This window comes from Palaemon carinicauda, chromosome 40 (assembly GCF_036898095.1).
Source record: "Palaemon carinicauda isolate YSFRI2023 chromosome 40, ASM3689809v2, whole genome shotgun sequence".
NCBI classification, from domain to species: Eukaryota; Metazoa; Arthropoda; class Malacostraca; order Decapoda; family Palaemonidae; genus Palaemon; species Palaemon carinicauda.
In genome coordinates this window covers 42,586,748-42,606,747 of record NC_090764.1, presented here as the reverse complement: position 1 = coordinate 42,606,747, position 20,000 = coordinate 42,586,748, and the positions used below count along the sequence as shown (strand labels likewise).

The 20,000-nt window shown below is 35.0% G+C and overlaps 2 protein-coding genes across 10 annotated transcripts in view; one reads left to right on the top strand and one right to left on the bottom strand.

The window, feature by feature from the left end:
- LOC137631735 (band 4.1-like protein 4) overlaps positions 1 to 20,000 on the top strand; it is a 773,040-nt gene that overhangs the window by 540,783 nt on the left and 212,257 nt on the right. The window lies entirely within an intron of this gene.
- LOC137631737 (band 4.1-like protein 4) overlaps positions 1 to 20,000 on the bottom strand; it is a 97,828-nt gene that overhangs the window by 45,439 nt on the left and 32,389 nt on the right. For all 5 annotated transcript variants that reach the window (XM_068363636.1, XM_068363638.1, XM_068363637.1 and 2 more), the window contains exons 3-5: positions 12,500 to 12,597; positions 3,951 to 4,071; positions 3,474 to 3,561 (exon numbers count right to left, since the gene is read on the bottom strand). In XM_068363636.1, coding sequence (XP_068219737.1) covers positions 3,474 to 3,561; positions 3,951 to 4,071; positions 12,500 to 12,597 — 307 coding nt within the window. The remainder of the gene's footprint in view (positions 1 to 3,473; positions 3,562 to 3,950; positions 4,072 to 12,499; positions 12,598 to 20,000) is intronic.

The following is a 20,000-nucleotide window of genomic DNA, read 5'->3' as shown; positions in this document are numbered from 1 at the left end:
AAATAAAACTCCCTTGGAAGCAAGATATACTTCAGAAGAACCGATAATTACCTTGCCTAGACCACTTCCATTTTTTATACAAGAATATGAGGGATTACGTAACAATACGTAAGAATAGCAGAATGTAATGCTGTTTTAAAAGGTAAATACTTAACTTCCAGAATATTAATTTAAGCTTCATGCAATGTAGATATGATTAATTACGAATCCTAAGCCAATTCTTACTTTTCGGCAAATGTATGTGTTTTACTATTCCTGCTTTTGCCTAAGCTCGACAATACCACTACACCAATCACTGTTTCCGCCCTTACCATTCGCACCCCAACTGCTATGTCTATTACAATCGCTTCTCCTCACTTTCACCCCGTTGCTCTCGCTATAATTTATGCTGTTGGGCTCCATCTATTGTTTTATTCTTTAAAATTCTTCTATTCACTTTAACTCATTCTGATGTAACTGACTTTTCGTCACCTGATATTGATTTTTTTTTTATAGGTGACATTGGTCTTATGGAGATCAATTGATAAAAAACGAAGAAGACAGAGAGAACCATGATAGGTATTAATCTTTTTTCAAGTACTATAGAAATACTAAAATATAGTACTTAAGTACTATACGAGGTCAGGTGGACTGAGGGCCTCCGTCGTCGGAAGGTCCTGACCTTGAAAATACCAAAACTGGTGAATCTTCTTCTTGGCCTCGAAGATTTTGCTTTGTCATACCTGGCTGTAGGGTCTGAATTAAACCAGTTTATAGACATATTTTCACCACTTCTCGAATATACATTCTCTCCTCTTCTCTACCAGCATTTACGGAACTTATGGGCTTCAAACACAACATATAATGCTATATCCACATTTCGAAACTAGATTTTTCATTTCGATGTCGCATTTATTCCAATTATTCGAAATTTATATTACCCTGTATCATCCTTGTTAGATTTAACTTTGTCTGATTACCCCTCGTACTGACCTGCCCTCTTACAATTTCTAAAAATATTTTCTCTCCGTCGCGATCTGTGTGTGTGTGTGTGTGTGTGTGTGTGTGTGCTCTAAACAAGTTGACTTTATTCGATCCTTTGTTTTCGGAATGTCTATGACTTTCCTACTTTCAAGATAATTTTTTTGAGCTTTCCTCCTGGTTGGGACCACCAGCGTTCGTTTAAAATTCTTGTTTTAGATCCAAGATTCTCTTAAGAGAACTAGAAATCTGTGGTTTTACTTCCTAAGAAGAAAAGCAAAACTTCGGTGGTAGGTGGAACCATTTGTATATTATTTAGAATCGAATTTAAAAAGAAACCAACGATAAATTACTAAAATTGTCAAGAAATGTGCCTCACCCTGCATCTGAGCCTTTAGGACTTTCTTTCTCTTTTCGCTGATGTTAGGATTGTGCCTGTTGTGAAAAATTTTGGTGTACTGATAGATTGAAATTTGTCAATGAAGGATCAAATAGTGATTACAGTGAAAGAGTGTAACTATCACCTGAGAAACGTAGCATTTATTAGAAAATATTTAACAGAGGGCAGTACAAAAATTTTAGTGATGAGTCGCGTAATATCAAGGCTTGATTATTGCAGTTTTTTGTACTATAAATTGCCAAATACACTACTAAGAAAGCTTCAAAATGTGCAAAACCGGGCGGCTAGACTGATAAAAGGTATTAAATTTCGGGAGAGAATAACTCCTGCACTGATTGATCTACATTGGTTACCTGTTAAGGCTAAAATTGAATTTAAGATTTGCTTGTTGACTTACAAAGCACTTAAAAGTGATAAGCCTAAATATCTTGGAGATTGCTTGGTCCCCTACCCTCAAGCTACTAGCGCTGCTGTAAGAGTTAGACGTGCTGATGACCCATATAGACTATTCTAAATTAGTGTGAATCATGCAATAGGAGGAAGAACTTTTTGTTATGCTGCACCGAGACTCTTCAACGACCTTCCACTTGATGTCAAGAATAGCAAAAATGTGGCAGTTTTCAAGATCTGAAAACTATTAAGCCTGAATACAAATGATAGCGAATAACTGAAAAGATACAGAGCAAAATATAAACTGGAAAGAAATTATTTTCACACATCAAGGCCCGCCTGAACAGACTCAAAGTCTGATGGAGGGCGAGAAATAAACCCCTAAAAGTAAAAGTAAGTGAGTAAAATCTAAAGCCTTTTTGTCTACCACTATCATAACTGATTGTGGACCTAGCAGTGATGAAATAGCTATTTTACGCCAAATTCCTTTTACGTAGTTATCTTATTAATTCTGCAGAGTTATTACTGACACAAAAGTATGCTCTGTTCAAAACCCACACGCAGGATCGTATAATACTAAAGTAGTTTTCAGGAAGTACAGCATAGTAATTCTTAACAGGATCTCGTTGAATCGACGGAGAATTTGGTAGAGAGATTAAACATGAATAGGGGAAAAATGTCGCCAATTCTATGCTATTATTCATAATTTCTTGAATTCACAATGAAAAGAATCTGATACATATTTATATACCATCTACCTTACTTTAATACCCGTAGAAAGAAATAATGATAAATATTATTTTCATGAATACCATAATATAGCAAGAACTAAGAATAAACTTCAACAAAGACGTAACTATAAAAAAAAGATTATTTACTTTAGTACACTCGCGTTAGCACAGAGCGTTAAAGAAAACATTTTCCCGTGCAATTCTTTATAAAATAAACTAAAACGGTCTGAGGAAAGGGAAGAGAGGAAGTTGTGAAGGATGGAGGGGTAAGAAGGATGTCCAGATGCTTCCTTTATTAAAGTTAAAAGTTTAGTAATATACTAGTTCCATGCCAGTTCCGTTGGATTATTTTGCGCGGTGGTGGCAAACTATGCCATGAGGAAAACTCTAAGTTTGGAAATAAAGATACTTTACAGATGGCATTATTTACTTCTCACGAGTTCAGATACCATAAATTAAATTGGGTTGATTTGCTCACGAATTTCTTTAATAAATTTTGCATGAATGCAGTTATTAAGCTTTTTATACAATTTCAAGTCATACACACACACACACACACACACACACACATATATATATATATATATATATATATATATATATATATATATATATATATATATACATATACATACATATACATACATGTACATACATACACGTATACACATACACATATATACATATACACATACACATATACATATATACATATATATATATACCAATATATATATATATATATATATATATATATATATATATATATATATATATATATATATATATATATATACACACACTATGGACATGCCTGTGCGTGTATTCATACAAATATCATCTTAAAGAAATAAGGAAGGAACAATAACTTTCTACTGAATGATTAAAATAAGTTACCTTATAATACAATTGCGAGTGCGCGCGCACACACGCGCACACACACACACACACACACGCACGCACTGAATAATTACAAATGATTTGGTACTCACCAGAACAGGATGAAGATCGACACCATACATGTCCAACCATTTGACTTTTTCTAGGTAACACATTTCGGCTTTCGAAGGAACTTGTCCTCTGAAAGGATAGACAAAGGATATCAAATAAAAAATACTTTTAATAACAACATGTGAATAAATATAACTTAATATAATATTTCGAAGCGCGTAATGTACGATATGTAAAAAGCCATTTGGTCTTAGGAACTACAATAGATATAGTTAATATGTGATGAGCTCTATAAGACTTGAATATGCCCATGCCGTAATCTTTATTTCCAACATGTTACTTTTTCAAAACTTCAAATAAATCTTAAAACACATATATTCTGAACAATGGTAATAATCTATAACTGACACGTGCCCAAATAAGTATGAAATGATCCAATCTGGAAATAATAAAAATAACTACTTGCTTGTACTACAAATATTAACGCTATAAGATAAATTATTTTAAGTTATACTTACACCAGTTTTTTATGAAGTTCAGCTATTTTATTCTCCAGGGCGACCGTCTGCGTCGTAACAAATCGAAACTCAGAGACGTAACCAGGAGAATGGCGACGCGGATCATAGTCACCCAATTCGGCTGTCAAGGGAAAAGGAGATAACGTCAAATGAGATGAAAATGATAAAAGAATAAAATCGGATTATGCATATATGTGTGAATTGATAAAAAAAAATCTTATATAAAATTTAATGTTAATTCGCCAAGTACGAATATGGTATAATCTGTTTAAACGCCCCCCCCCCCCCCCCTCTCTCTCTCTCTCTCTCTCTCTCTCTCTCTCTCTCTCTCTCTCTCTCTCTCTCTCTCTCTCTCTCTCTCTCTCTTGTAAATTTCCCTCAACCTAAGAGCATCGAACTTCGTCGTTACGTTGCCACCAAATTCCCGTACGTTGATCCTTTTCCCGGACCTCGTTAGCGAATGCAGGAGGCTCTGTCGGCAATGTTTCGGCACGAATTTTACCAACGCTGCCGATGACTCTTCGTTGTCGACAAAATATTCAATTTCCGACAACGTTGTTTCACCCTCGAAAATGTATTTAAACTTTTCAAGGAACGTTCTTTTTCCGAAAAGCGGATTTCCATCTCATTACGGCCCAAATAGGCAAATCTACCATTACACAAAATGGGGCGGTCTCAAAGGCGCATTGTTGCCCCACGGAATCTGATTAAAAGGGAATTCCTGGTAATTAACGGAGTCTTCCGTTCCTCTTGGATGGTTGGCAACACTGCCGAAGCCTTTTGCATTCGTTCTGGCTTCTCGAGAGTGAAACACACATGAAAGGAAAATTTCTAAAGCAACAATATAAAAGAAATTTACTCAATACAAAAACTTGCGCACCATCCACCACTGGGCCAATTTACAGCAAAACCTTTCTTATTCTTCTCAGTTTTATCCCTATCCTGGTTGCCATTTCTCGTAATGATAAAATAAAGCCATCCAAAGCGCATAGGTTTATGTAACTAACTATTTACAGCAAAAATAAATAAGTTTAATATAATTAGCTTATATAATCATGTTAACATAATTCATATGTACATTGATAATGACGTATACAAAATATATCGGCACATATACAAAAAAAGAAAAAAAAAAGAAGGCGTTTGTAAAGAGTATTCATAAAAAGTAAATCATATACGGAAGATTTCTCCTTGGTAAATGTTTAATAGTAGTTCGAGCACAACTCACGTAATTGCTTTATTTGAAAAAAAAAGTTAGATTATAGTACTTTCTTAGTTCAACAAGTCAGGTGTCTAGAGAGGCAATGAAGAAATGCCGTTTGGATTTTATTTTCCATGCGATTTTATTATATACAGTATATATATATATATATATATATATATATATATATATATATATATATATATATATATATATATATATATAAACGTAACTTAGTGGACTACTATCAACAGCGAAGACAATTGCCTTTAATAAAACATTCAGATGAAAAATGGATTATGCTTGAATGTATAAATAAATTCAGCCCTTGTTCTTTCCAGCCACCTATTCTATAACCCTTCTCCAAAGGCTAATCTGTTTATTCCTAGTGGTTTCAACCAACATATCAAATAAAGGGGTTCCTCATTTGATAGAAGTTGATAAAACGGGAGTAGTGCGCAAATCTTAAAAAATGACCATCATATACAATGTATACCGGTCTCAAGATTATTTCGTTTAAGGGAAATATCGAAAAGTAACTGATAAAGGAGGGGAAAAAATACTAAATTTGCATCCTGGGCGACATTATTTCTTTCATGATGCAAATGCGGCTGGATTTGAAAGTTTTACCTTGTTGATAACAATATCAATGACGCACTTCCACCCACTACTTATAAAGCTAAAACCTTTAGAAAAGCAAACCTCTATCCTTTGGATTTTCTTTTTCACCATTAACAGTAATTTCATTTGTACCACATTTGGCTGGCAAAGTTCATCCTGGTGCAATTACAAGATAGATTTTTAACAAATGAAATATACCTTTTCCTGGCACAATTAAAAATAATTATTTTGTAACAAAGCAGTCTACCAATTCATTTAAGGCACGTTTTTAAAAGCAAAATGCAAATAAACAGGATATAACTTGTATGATGATAAGAAATAGTACCGCTGATACTTTTGTGCATTTTATAACTAACCCTCATTAAGTACTACAATAGGTAACATTTTTTTTCATTTTATCTCATTGTGATATCAGATACAAGGAGTTTTGAGAGGAGTATATGTTTTAAATAACAGACAAAAATAACCCAAGCTTAATGATCGAATTTATTAATTTCAAGGTTGGATTAGCCTTCGTCACTTAACACGAATTGGCTTAACCCCTTCTACAGGGCAGGATTAGCCTAACACATTTTTGGTTATCCAACAAGGTAACAGGATGGAATTGACTAATCACAAGATTCGCTTAGCTTAACCAAACACAAAACTTATTTAGCCGAATTCTCAATGAATTAGGTAAACTGTCAGACTAAGTAAACGGATAACAGGGCCACTATCATTGTCACAAGGCTGGTGACTTTTAAAGCCGTGCTATGATTTAACAGTAAATGAGCATTCCGTAATATGAAATGTTGAGATACTCAGAACGAACAAGATATAACAACAGCGGAGGTCCTCTAGAGAGTGGGGTTCCCCTGCCGTATGGGACCGGAAAAGCAGCCGCCAAAATACAGTAAGTATGAACCTGTCCGATAACCTCTGAGCTTTAATGTCTCACTAGGAAGGGAAAGGAAAGTCCATACTCCTCTTTGCAATGCATATTCATATTCTATAGAAATCCTACATCCAAAATTGCATAAATATAAATTCCATAAACTGTATACCTATTTTATTTTTAATCAAATACGCCATGACAACTCCTTCCTGGTAAGGAATCACTAAAAATCAGGTATAAATAATCTAGAAAAATCTCACACATTTATAAACAGCTATTACTACATCTAATTTTGATAGATTACAAAGTTTTCACCAAAGAAGGCGAAAATCAGTTCCCGTAAATATATATCTGTTAAAAAGTTACGAAACCTAAATATTAATCAAACAACAGCTTATGAATGCGAGCTCAAGAACATCAGTGATGAGAAGGGGTACTTCTTAGTAACTTAATTCAATCGAAATAATTCAGGTTAGCCTTCAATGCTACCAGAAGTAATTACCTCGTTCCTGCAACTTTGACACTAAGCACTGTCCGTCAGTTGGTCCTCTCTATGTTCAGCTCCGATACAGCTCACTCACCGCAAAGCTAAGTTGACAAAAACAAAGAGAGGGTCTGAGAGGCCAGTGTCCACTACCTTACACCAGACGTTCTATACTGACCACTTGTACAAACCGCCGGTCATAAAAAGACACTTAAAATATTCACCAAACTGTCAAACCACTTCATACTTTGACGCGGCTTTCACTCCTTCAGATACCAAGAGAAAAAAATTGTGATCTTGGGGTTTTCTTCAACAGTAACCATTATTACTCAATCAAAATTATTATAACCATTGTTGACAATCGATATGAACTATGCCGCACGCGTCTGTTTAAAGTATTTATGATAAATGCTTGGGGCCCTGCATCACATTAGGTGGAATGGGACCTTCTAAAGAAAAAGTCAAAATCAAACGAGTTGTTGTAAATGCTAGTCTTCAAGGCAATTCACTGGAAATAAGGGAGAGATCAGTTTGATTTCGATCTTTTCAAGATATCTCATATTTTTCAAAGAATAACAATGAAGTGATTAACACATTTATTATTAAAGGGAAGTTATGATATAATAAAAAAGTGGTGCTTTTAATTTCTTATGATATTTACTAGGTATAAGATGTCTACATTATGATTATTTTCATTATTACTACTGTTATCATTAACGTCATTGTCAGAGTTACTGTTACTTCCATTTTATAGGTTTCAAACTCTGATTTTAAAAAATGTAAGCATTACCTATATGCTAACAGAAATGGTCTGGGGATGATGTAAATTTCTACATAGTTGAAGATTATACTTGTAAAGATAAAACAGTTTCCTAATTATAGGATAAACTAACTTTAAATTATAAGCCTTTATAACAATAACCCTAAAAATACATCAATTAAATGTTAATGTTCAAAGAAAACTTGAAAAAGCCTCTACCACTCACTTCACCCAACCCCTATCTCAACCCATTCATAAAACTCGGACGCATCTTTTGTCTCATTTAAACCCTCCACGAACTACCCTCTAACGAGTATATAACGGCCTCGAACCACCATTAACTGCTATCGTAACATCAGGCGCTCTCTACTGACAAGCACTCTTATTGGGCCACTTATTAGGCTAGGCAGGTAGAATAGGTGTAAGCACCTCTCAAAGTGGACTTGATTGTTCTTCTAATGAAGCAAAATATCCTAATATTTGGATCTAAATTCCATTTTTATTATCCTGGAACCGCCAATACATTACATCTAATGACTAGATAACACAAAAGTGGACGCGTCAATCCCCGGCCAATAAAAAAAGTCCATTATTCCATGTAGTCAAGTACAGGGTATACTGAGGGTCTGAATGCTCATTAACTATATGCCCGTTATTAAACTTCATTTGCATGTATTATCTCTCAATTAGTACATCAATTGGAATAATTACCTACATTTAGACGTGCTGCTAGCAGCTAGTTTGTGAGGTCACATGATTATTATAAAGTTAGGAGTCAAATTGTCAGATGATTTCATCACAATTCTCGACAAGGATTCTCAAAACACCGTGAAAGTGCGCAATCTAGCGGCAACTCTGAGAACTACCCAGCCACAATAGGCTGGACGACATAGTGCAGAAAATGTCCTTTTATTACTAGTACTGATAACCATGGTACTCCTTTAAATATACCATGAGTGTATTTAAAGGACCTTAGGAACATCTAAAGAATCTTTTAAAGAACATTGGATATTCCTAACCGACAACTCTATATTTGCATAATACTGTCTTGGGACATCCCACGATCTCTCGTGGTTTTTATTTCAAATGGAATAGATTTTCCTAAATGTGTAATCAAAAGACTTTTTTTTTTCAATCCATTAGTCCAGTGGTAAAAAAAACATAATATTCTAACGATAAAATCACGTACAACTGAAAGCAAGACAAGCGGAAACATGGAAATTAGAACTAGGAGTGGGAACTAATCTTCTCAAACCCTTTATAATATATAAATATATACGAACATAAATATACATTCATACATACATCACCATCATCATCATCTCCTCCTACGCCTATTGACACAAAGGGCCTCGGTTAGATTTCGCACATATGCATTCCTTGTATATATATATATATATATATATATATATATATATATATATATATATATATATATATATACATATATACATACATACATACACACACACACATACACATATATATACACATATATATATTTCTACTAAAACTACAAGCGCATATATAAGCCCACACTTACATTATCGTGGTGAGGACGCAATGATGGACTGAAATATACTTGAATATAACAATGTCAAAAAACTCTCTCTCTCTCTCTCTCTCTCTCTCTCTCTCTCTCTCTCTCTCTCTCTCAGTAAAACAGAGGTCGACGAAAAGCTGAAACTTGTTTTACAGCCAGTTTCTACTTCCGTGCCTGGACCAGTTCGACTGAGGATACTCTCGAAAAAAAAAAAGAAAAAAAGGTATTGATTTTGGAAATAAAATTATCTTTGAACGAATACACCAGTGATGAAGATTAAAGGCCACAGAGGAGTTATAATAAAGTTTTCTGAACAAAACCCATTATAATAGTTTTGACATTTAATAAACAATCGTAAGCGGTATCAAAATACATTTCAAAAGACGTTGGACGTCTTTCATCTGTTTTACTATTTCTTCAATAACAAACTCTGGAAGAAGAATACAAGTTGTTAAACCAGCAATGCCAAATTTTTTCCCCTGTGCAGTGGTTCGAGATGTCGTTTCAAACCAAAATCAGTACTGTAATTTCTTTTCACGCCCAGCAGTCTTTTTTTTATCCTAACGTTTCACGGAAAAAAATGTATATTTTAAAGAATCATAAACTGTTGAGATATTGTTAAGAACTTTCTTTTCAGTTGTTTTCCTTAAACTAATTTCAATAATCTTTAAGCTTTCACATATGGACAAATGGCTCATGCAAATTTCCATATAGCAACCACCTACATTTTTTCCTAATTAATGTCCACCAAAAGTAATTTTTCAAAATGACAAAACAAAAGCCTTGTCTTTGTATAATCAATATTCATCGTCTGCTCTCACAAAGAAAATGTTTAAGGTCGATTTATATCCTTTCCATTTTTGTCAATCAACGGGAGAGTTTCCAAAGAAGAACCAACAGATAAAAGTCAATGGTATCAATATACCTTCATTTTCCACTTGCGAGCACACAAGACCAACACTAGATACCAAAGCTCTTGAACTGCTTTACTCTAATTAGCCTTGTCCAAATTTGGTTCCTTAAACGATGTCCCGTACATTTTCTGATAATGGATGCCCTCGAGATATCAGCCATTATTTACGTTTGAGAAGTCTTTCATAATATGACAGCGAAGAGATTACTTCGCTATTTTTTTAACGTCTTTGAGTTTCGTTCCCATTCATGCCGACCCTTATCTTGACCTTCTCTGTAATATCATTCTTTTGTTTGATCTATTTTTAAAATCACATAAATCGTTCTATCAAAATGATCTCACTTTAGATTTTTTATTAGATGTTAAAGTTCATACTGTATATCAAGTACTCTCTCTCTCTCTCTCTCTCTCTCTCTCTCTCTCTCTCTCTCTCTCTCACACACACACAAACTATTTTCTTAATACTATGTTATGTGACACATCCTTTACATGAGATGGGTTGTGGAGAAGCTATTAACAATGTTGAAGGGTTTTGGTAACTTTAATAGCTAATATTAACTAGCAGTTTCCTTTCTAACTAAGTCACCGAATTTTTACAAACACAAAGAGAGAGAGAGAGAGAGAGAGAGAGAGAGAGAGAGAGAGAGAGAGAGAGAGAGAGTCACATCAACAACCCCTCAAACAAAATTAGCCATAACAACAACGATAACAACAATCACTGAATTTTCTCAGAGAGAGAGAGAGAGAGAGAGAGAGAGAGAGAGAGAGAGAGAGAGAGAGAGAGAGAGAGAGAGAGAGAGATTACAACAACCCCTCAAACAAAAAATAGCCAAAACAGCAACGATAACAACAACAACAACAACAACGCCAAGAGCATCTTCATCTGCCGGAGCGTTCTTTCTCCTGATAGTCTGTAGCAAAAGAGAAGCTCTCATTCCCACGTTGGGATGTTGCTCAGCCTGGGGCGCACAGCAAAAGCAACAATAGCAACGGCCACCAAACATTACACCACACTCTTACCTATCCAAACCTCTCGCACTAAAGTGTTTTCTCCATTCCAAAGCGTGCGGGAAAATAAGACATATTGATCAATAATTACCTTAATTTATAGTAATTTAATTCGTTTATTTTTTATCAAAAAGACCCGACATATTCCCTAAGCTTTATTCCTCTTTTTCAGCAAATAATCTTTTAAACTTATCGTTTCTGAATCAACCAAATTTTCTCTTTTAATCTTTAGGTACTTCACCAGTCATTTTAGATCCCTATCGCTTCCTCGCTTGTTAGAAACTGGCTTACCTTATTCGGATACAGTTCATATCAACTCTCTCTCTCTCTCTCTCTCTCTCTCTCTCTCTCTCTCTCTCTCTCTCTCTAAGCTTTTGGTACCCGCGTTCGAGTCCCAGATTGGACGAACACCTCTGTTCAGGTAAAGCAGTAAATTATTTCGAGTACCAACTTATTAGTCGTCCATTGAGGGTCGCATCTACGGTGGAGAGATAATGAGATGAAAAAAAAAACGCTTGAGTGACTGTCTACGTTATAACACTTGCATACCATCATAACGGACGGTGGCATTAACGAGGCAATCCTCATACTACGGAAATGTAACCATTAAATGGATACAGAAGAACAAACGCATTTCCCCCAAAAAACCTTACATTTGTGTGTATATTAATTCTTCTAACATTTTCGCAAAAAGCAGATACGCCAAGAATCGTCATAAGTAGACCGTAACAGTCGCAAAAGGTAAGTGAAATTAAAAGCCATGTGGGGCACGCGATACGAACATCAGACTTACGTTCATATCGGTAATTTTCTTCGTATCAGATAAGGTTATGGAAAAAAAGCGATAAAGGGGAGGTTCAGGAGTTAGGAAAGAACGATCACGTGTGAGTGTCGCAACCCATCTGATTGTACTTCGAAGAGTTTAGTTCATGAAGTGTGTGGAAGTATAAAAATCTTAAGACTAATATTTTGTTTGAGTTTTGCAACAATTCAAACATTTGTCATTGTTGAATAAATGATCAATGGTGGGTCAAATTATTATTCTATTATTAAACTGATGGTAGCATACACTGAGTAAAACTCGTTACAGTATTAGAAAATATCAAAGGAAATTGATTACGCATTAAATATAGAGAAAAACTCACATTGAACGGCATATGACCCAAGTTCAGCAGACAATTCCTGAGATATAGGAAGGCGTCCTTGTAAGATATCTTGCTTCACCTGAAGGAAGAACTGGTACCTGGAAAGAAAGAGATCCATATCAATAAAACAAGTAAATATATTTAAGTTTTATAAATACACGGAGAAAATAAAACTGGTAATTTCACTGCACTGAAATCATAACCCACCACACCTTCCAGCAATGGAGTTTGTGTGTATTAGCACGGTCTCTTAAGAACGGGTTAGCCAATAATGGAGGGGAGGGGGTGGGGGATTTAGTTCGAGTGATAAAAAATTGGAACTCTTGGATGAGTAATATAGATTTGAAAACAATGTTTCACGATACAGTAATTACATTTAATAGAAAGGCCTGACTGAAGGGCACGATTTATTCTACAATATTTCACGATACAGTACTGTAATTATATTTATTAGAAAGGCCTGACTGAGGGCATGGCTTATTCAACAATATTTCACGATACATTAATTGCATTTACTAGAAAGATCTGACTGAGGGCACGCCTTCTTCCAACAGCCGGTATTACAGCCAGGAAACATGCTCTCATGTGGATTGAAATTGACGGGATGTGCTTTCTAATGGATGCTAGTGTACAGTATAACTCGATCGAGATGACGACCCAAGGCTTATAGCAATTTCTATGTAACGAATATATCTCATATATATAACTCCATTATGGTTATTACCATTTATCTGATCAAGATGAGTTACGTCTCTCAAAGGTCACATGTTCTAAAACATACTATCTCATTAAGGTCAGAATCGATCTACGGTTCAATGTTAGTAATCTAGGCAATGTTAGAGAGGGTAGGGCTGGTGGGGATGTCGGGTTCCTCATTCATAAAAGTTACTCAAATCTCGAAATGTTATAAAGAACTTGTGTAACAAGCTTTGAATATATAGAAATAAACTTTACGCATAATAGAAAAATATCCATTGTAACAGTTAAAAAACCTCCGAGAACAAATGCCAGTATCGTTTTTGAAGAATTCAGTGAACTCATTCCGATGATTATCATGGAGAAAAATGAATTAGTTATTTGTGGAGACTTCAATCTTTGGATGGATGACGCATTTAGTGAGTTATTGGAATCATATCAATTGGTGAATAATGTCGACTGTGCAACTACTTTAACTGAACGAACAGGATAAAATAACAGTGGAGGTCCTGTAGAGAGTAGGGTTCCCCTGCTGTATAGAACCGGAAAAACAGCCGTCAAAGTAAAGTAAAGCAAGTAACATTATCTGGTGATCTCTAATCATATAAGCCAAGAAATAAAAAATATAATTGAAAATTTATGATCTGGATTTCGAGTTTTTTTTTCAGGTTGCTCTTAAAGATTGGTCCATCTATATACCAAAGGCACTTCCCCCAATTTTGGGGGGTAGCCGACATCAAGAAGAAGATTGGTAACCACGCTAAAATCACGTGACCATTCAAACATTTATAAAATCAACTCTTGAAAACCACAGCTAAAAATATGAAATCATGGTAATTAGTGAAAAAGGCACTACCACTAGACATTTCATTTACTACAGCTACGATATGCCTGAAAAGATCTTGCATCATAACATTTATTAAGACTTTCAATGCAACACAGATTTTCCGATGGTGATTTAGGTTACATAATGAAATTCGATTAATTAAATGGATGATAAATACAGTAATATATGCTTGATACAAGCAGTGGCCATACGTGGTAAATCCAGCATTATATTCGACATAGTTAAATGTTATTAAAAATAATGAGTATCCATATGTCCATGCCTTTCCATTTATGCCTTTATAGTTACACGTAGTGTTTGTGATTATACAAATTCAATCACATCGGCACTTTCACAACTAGAATCTCGATTGATCTTCATTTCACTGCCAAAGATATGAAAAGAAATATGTGATAATTAAAGTATATTCTACTCTGTCATTTTCCCTGGCAATAATTCATGCAAAAAATTTCAAAATGGTTCTAGTCGAAGAGTCATATTACTAACATTAAACAAATGAGAAACTGGTTCCAAACCGCAAGTGTAAAATATAATGTAAAATACGAACGAAACCAGAACTTGCGCCCTTGGTAATGGGCATGAGAATCTCTCTCTCTCTCTCTCTCTCTCTCTCTCTCTCTCTCTCTCTCTCTCTCTCTCTCTCAAGTCTTCTTTTTCTTAATGGACTTCAAGAGTGACTAGTTACTTTGTTTCCTCGTTCTTCCCAGAGCCCTCACTATCAAGGTGTGTATGAGACTGGAAATCCCCAACAGTTTTCATAACTACATTTTTTTATTGGCAATGTTTCCCCGAAACGATAATGAGGTTAAAAACTCGGCTGAAAAAAAAAACGAAATAGACTCATTGTAATGGCTTGTTAGTGGCAGTCTTAAAACTTATAAAATTAAGTTGTTTTAAGATTTTGTACACATTTGCGAGACAATCTATTAAGAAATTTATGAGGTCATTCAAACTTACTAAAAACAAAACAGAAAAAAGAGCCAATACAGTTATTTTGAAGTTTTATATATAACTGGTTTGGAATATAAGAACAAAAACTGTTAGCCAGTTTAACAAGTCTGCATCTGCATTACCTCAGAAAGAACGATAAACTAGTTTGATACAAACTAAAGAAGCCAAACTTTCCCCACCTCCAAAAAATAAAAGATCACTAAAATTAAAAAAAAAAAAAAAAACAGAAAATATAATGGAAAATAGGTCTTCAGACCCTGGAAGCAAATCGGTCTGGATAGAAGGCACCGGGGCATCCGTACCCGGAACCTCCTGGAAAGCTGACTGGGAGACTGGAAGCCACAGGACTCCAGGGCACTGGGACCGGATAAAATGATCATCAATAACGTACAAAGGCGGTTTCCACCAATTTAATTGCAGAGAGAGAGAGAGAGAGAGAGAGAGAGAGAGAGAGAGAGAGAGAGAGAGAGAGAGACCTTTGCCTGGAGCAACTGTTAGGAATGGCAATTTATAAAGCAGAATTTAACATAAAATCATTTCAAATCATAGAATTAAATATATCCATAATTCGTAAAGCAAAAAAAACAATTAACCCAAAACAACGCCTATGTGTGATGTGAAATTCTAGGTAATAACTCACTAGAGAAATTATTTTACAAATACAGAAATACCCCTTAGAATACAAATAAATCTTCTTTAGAGCACCAAGAGTAATGTTGCTAATGACAATATTCTCAACGTCCGTTTCAGCAGTTATTGACTATACCACCTAGGAGGTCGTTGGGATGGGATGTGGGTCAAGTGTCAGCGCCCACTACGCCCGGATGACCCAATTCACACACGCAATGCCACTAGGATGGAAAATGGAGGCTGGGTATTTGTGGGCTGTCTAAATATAGGTCTCTCTCTCTCTCTCTCTCTCTCTCTCTCTCTCTCTCTCTCTCTCTCGTATTTGCCCCAAAAAATTGCAAGTTCTAAAATTAAAAATCGTTGAAAAGCATTATTTTTTTTTCTCAAAATATGTAAAATTTGTGATGATAATCTATCAATAATACTAATAATCCAACTAATAAAACTTGAAATAGCGATGTCAGTAACGTGATAACTTTTCCCAATTCTAATTTCTTTAAGGTTATTGATTACGACAAATCTTTAATAATCAATTAACATCTCAAAAAATGGGAAATAAAACCAAACCCCAACTGGTAAGGTGGATGCTGCCTCAAAGATCACTTCATCTTGAGATCAGTGACAATGGAAACTACGTGGATTACATTTATGAATTGCTTGATGCATTCGTAAGCTATTTATAAAGCAATGCATGTCCTTTCTGGCTTCTTTGCTCATGCGTGGCATGTACTTGCCCATTGCATTGCATGTTAATACGTTCTTCTTGACTTGTAAAATTGCTGTCAAGGTCGGTCATGCTTTTCAAGGAAGGTCATCCTTGCTCTCATTTAGTTGATTGGACAAAGAATGCAACTATCAAAATGAGGTTTGTGGAAAAAAAATGGAAACTTGAGTAAAAATAAAAAAAATTAACACGGCCATTTTGGAATGTCAAAATATAAAGAATATGCATACACTCGACAAGGATATTGCCAACACAGGGTCACCAAAAAGAAATACTGATGTGGTGGGGAGAATCTAAATATTTTGCTTGTGACAACCATGAATGAAGTATCCTCACTGATGCAATGACCATTCATTGAAAACAATAGGTATTCATATCCATAACTCCGCCATCATTCAGGAATATCCGAATACCTTACTGGCGTCTTTTACTGCCAACGGACGTGCTGTGAATATCTTACTCGTTTGTTGACAAATAAACGACCAGGTATGATATTTCTCAATTCAAGATTTGTACAGGAACAGGAAATGAGTGGGACATCATGATTTGCATGTATATCCTCTTTCGAAAATTAGTATGCTGTAACCACAAGACCTCACTAAAATGTTAAAACAATAGGAGGAAACAGGTTCATGGAAATTTTACCAATGCAGTATACAACACGGTTCATTAAGTAAAGTAGATGGCAATCAAAAGAATTGACTGCCACAAGGTAAAACGAAAACAACACAGGAAATGAAAAAAAATAGTTATTTTTATAAAATGTAACCAAACACCCTATCTGTTTGATATTCGATGAAATAAAATAGACGAACTGTCGTGGCATAACATATTGGATAAAATTTTTGCATAAACATGACTGAAAGAGCAAACAAGCAAACAGGTAAGCCAAACACCTTCTCCTGCCAAGGCAATTCCATCCAAGTTTTATTCGACTTTAAACAAGATTAATGTTAACGTTAGAAGCGCGTGACACCGAAGCTCCTCACACCTATCCCTGACCCTGACCCTTTCCCTTCTCGGGGAGGATGGGAGGAAAGAGGCTCGAGGGAAGAGGAAGAAGAGCTACTCCAATCCCAAGGGAAATCAACTGCAGATGCAACTGCACATGAGAGGGCAAACAGCTATTTCCAGGAAAAGGGAGGGTGTAAACTGGTTGCTTGGATACTGCATTAGTGCAGCTGAAGACGAAAATGATGAGGATTTGGACGATGATGAGGATTGAGAGATATTTCGAGAAAAGGAGAATTAGGGCTGCAGATGCTGTATTAGAGCTAATGAAGACGAAGCAGTAGTATTGGAGGAAGGTGCAAAAGTTATAGAGGTTTTGACAAAATACGTGGGGGTTATGAGGTTAATGATAATCATTGGTACAGTCGTTCTGTGATTTGATAAGAGGTTTAATCTGCCGGGAGAATGAAGAATAATATATATATATATATATATTATATATATATATATATATATATATATATATATATATATATATATATATATATATATATATATATATATATATATATATATACAGAGAGAGAGAGAGAGAGAGAGAGAGAGAGAGAGAGAGAGAGAGAGAGAGAGAGAGAGAGAGAGAGATGACAAAAATATTTGTAAATAACAATAATTACAATATTAGGTTAAGATTTTAAATATAATATGCCTGTTAAAGAAACATATTCTCTACAATGATAAGATTTTCGTGGTATTGAAATAATGATGATCAGGGTGTCATTATCATAATCATTATCACAAATAACCTCTATAAAATGCAATATGTTCCAGTTAACATGAATTAACGAAAGGAAAGAATAGTGTTTAAAACCCCGAACACACTGTCACGAAAACGCATATCTAACGAAGTAAACTTAAAAAAAAAAAAAAACTTCTAAATTCACTTAAGCATTTCCATTTAAATCTGTTTTACAGACACAGAATGCGGAATTGCAATTGAAAACCCAGAACCTTTTTCAGAAGTTATTTCCTAAAAGCTCCTATTATATTCTCTTGAGCCAATAACGGTCTCTGAATACTTCGGGGATATAAACATGCGGAACATCTCAACACCAGAAGGACCACTTATTCAACAGGCATTCAGAGGGACCCCCTCGACGTATAGTGCCACAAGAGCATACGGAGTGGGAAAAAATGTTAAGGAATCACGACTAGAATAATATATGCGTTAAAGCACCTTTTCTTCCGCCATCTTTATTTCTTTTGCGATGCGAGAAGTTTGTCATCCAACCTACCTTCTCTCTCTCTCTCTCTCTCTCTCTCTCTCTCTCTCTCTCTCTCTCTCTCTCTCTCTCTCCTCTCTCTCTCTCTCTCTCGTTATGTATATATAAATGCAAACATCCATCTATAAATACACATACACAAACACAGAAACACACACACACACACACACACCACACACACATATATATATATATATATATATATATATATATATATATATATATATATATATATTATATACATATATATATATATTCATATATATATATATATATATATATATATATATATATATATATATATATATATTACCTACATTCAATTTACAAGTGGTGGCTCCCCAAGAGAAAGAATAAGTCCATTGCCATTAACAGATCCCTTCTTTGGATGGATAAATAAATCCCTTGTACTTCTGATTAGCAATACTAAAATGGATTTTCTTACTCATCAAAACAATATTGTTTTTCTACCATACGAACAATACTTCTCGCATTGCTAGGACTTGGAATTTGACTTCTGAAGCAGAGCCATAGTAGAGGTTAGGCAAACAAGATCCTTGGTCAGCTGCTCAGAATTAGAAAGTGACAGAAGCGATTACGGTAATTGTGAGCCATAAATTACATTTATTTTAGCTTTGCAAAGAATAATTGAATTAATATAAAATCTAAAGTTACTCTGTCCTAGGGAATGATTAAAAAATAAATAAAATGAAAATATATGGCCAATTCTTTCGCAGTAAAACATCAAGATATCGTAATTTGAAAAAAAAAAAAATCTATCTTATAATATTTGGTCTCTAAATTCTATTACCAAAATCATCTTAAAACTCATAGATATAATTAATCCTGGAGACATCGCAAACAAAGTTAAAACCTATATATACAAAAGTCATTTCAATAAACTCATCTATAAAATAACTGAATAGAGAGAGAGAGAGAGAGAGAGAGAGAGAGAGAGAGAGAGAGAGAGAGAGAGAGAGAGAGAGTTATGATGCGGACATTGTTTCATCGTCATCGACATTCGGAGCCTCCGGGCATAAAGAAAGCGAAAGAGCCACTGGTAATTATGGCGTATGGGCGGCCCACCTCGACAGACGACCACTAACTCTTACTTAGACAACCCATGCCAAACATGCTCTCTCTCTCTCTCTCTCTCTCTCTCTCTCTCTCTCTCTCTCTCTCTCTCTCTCTCTCTCTCTCTCAAGCTTTATATCAATTATATGCGCAATGCTTTACATATTTATTACGCTTTTGAACACCTTTACTATTGTCTTCAAAATACAATTATAGTTCCACTATTTCACATACTTTCACCATTCTCTGTTGTTTTTTCCTTAGTAAATGTCTGCATACTTACATGCATGGAAATAAGAAGAATATAAATATCAACAGGCAGTAAAGCTAAACAGTTGTGGAATG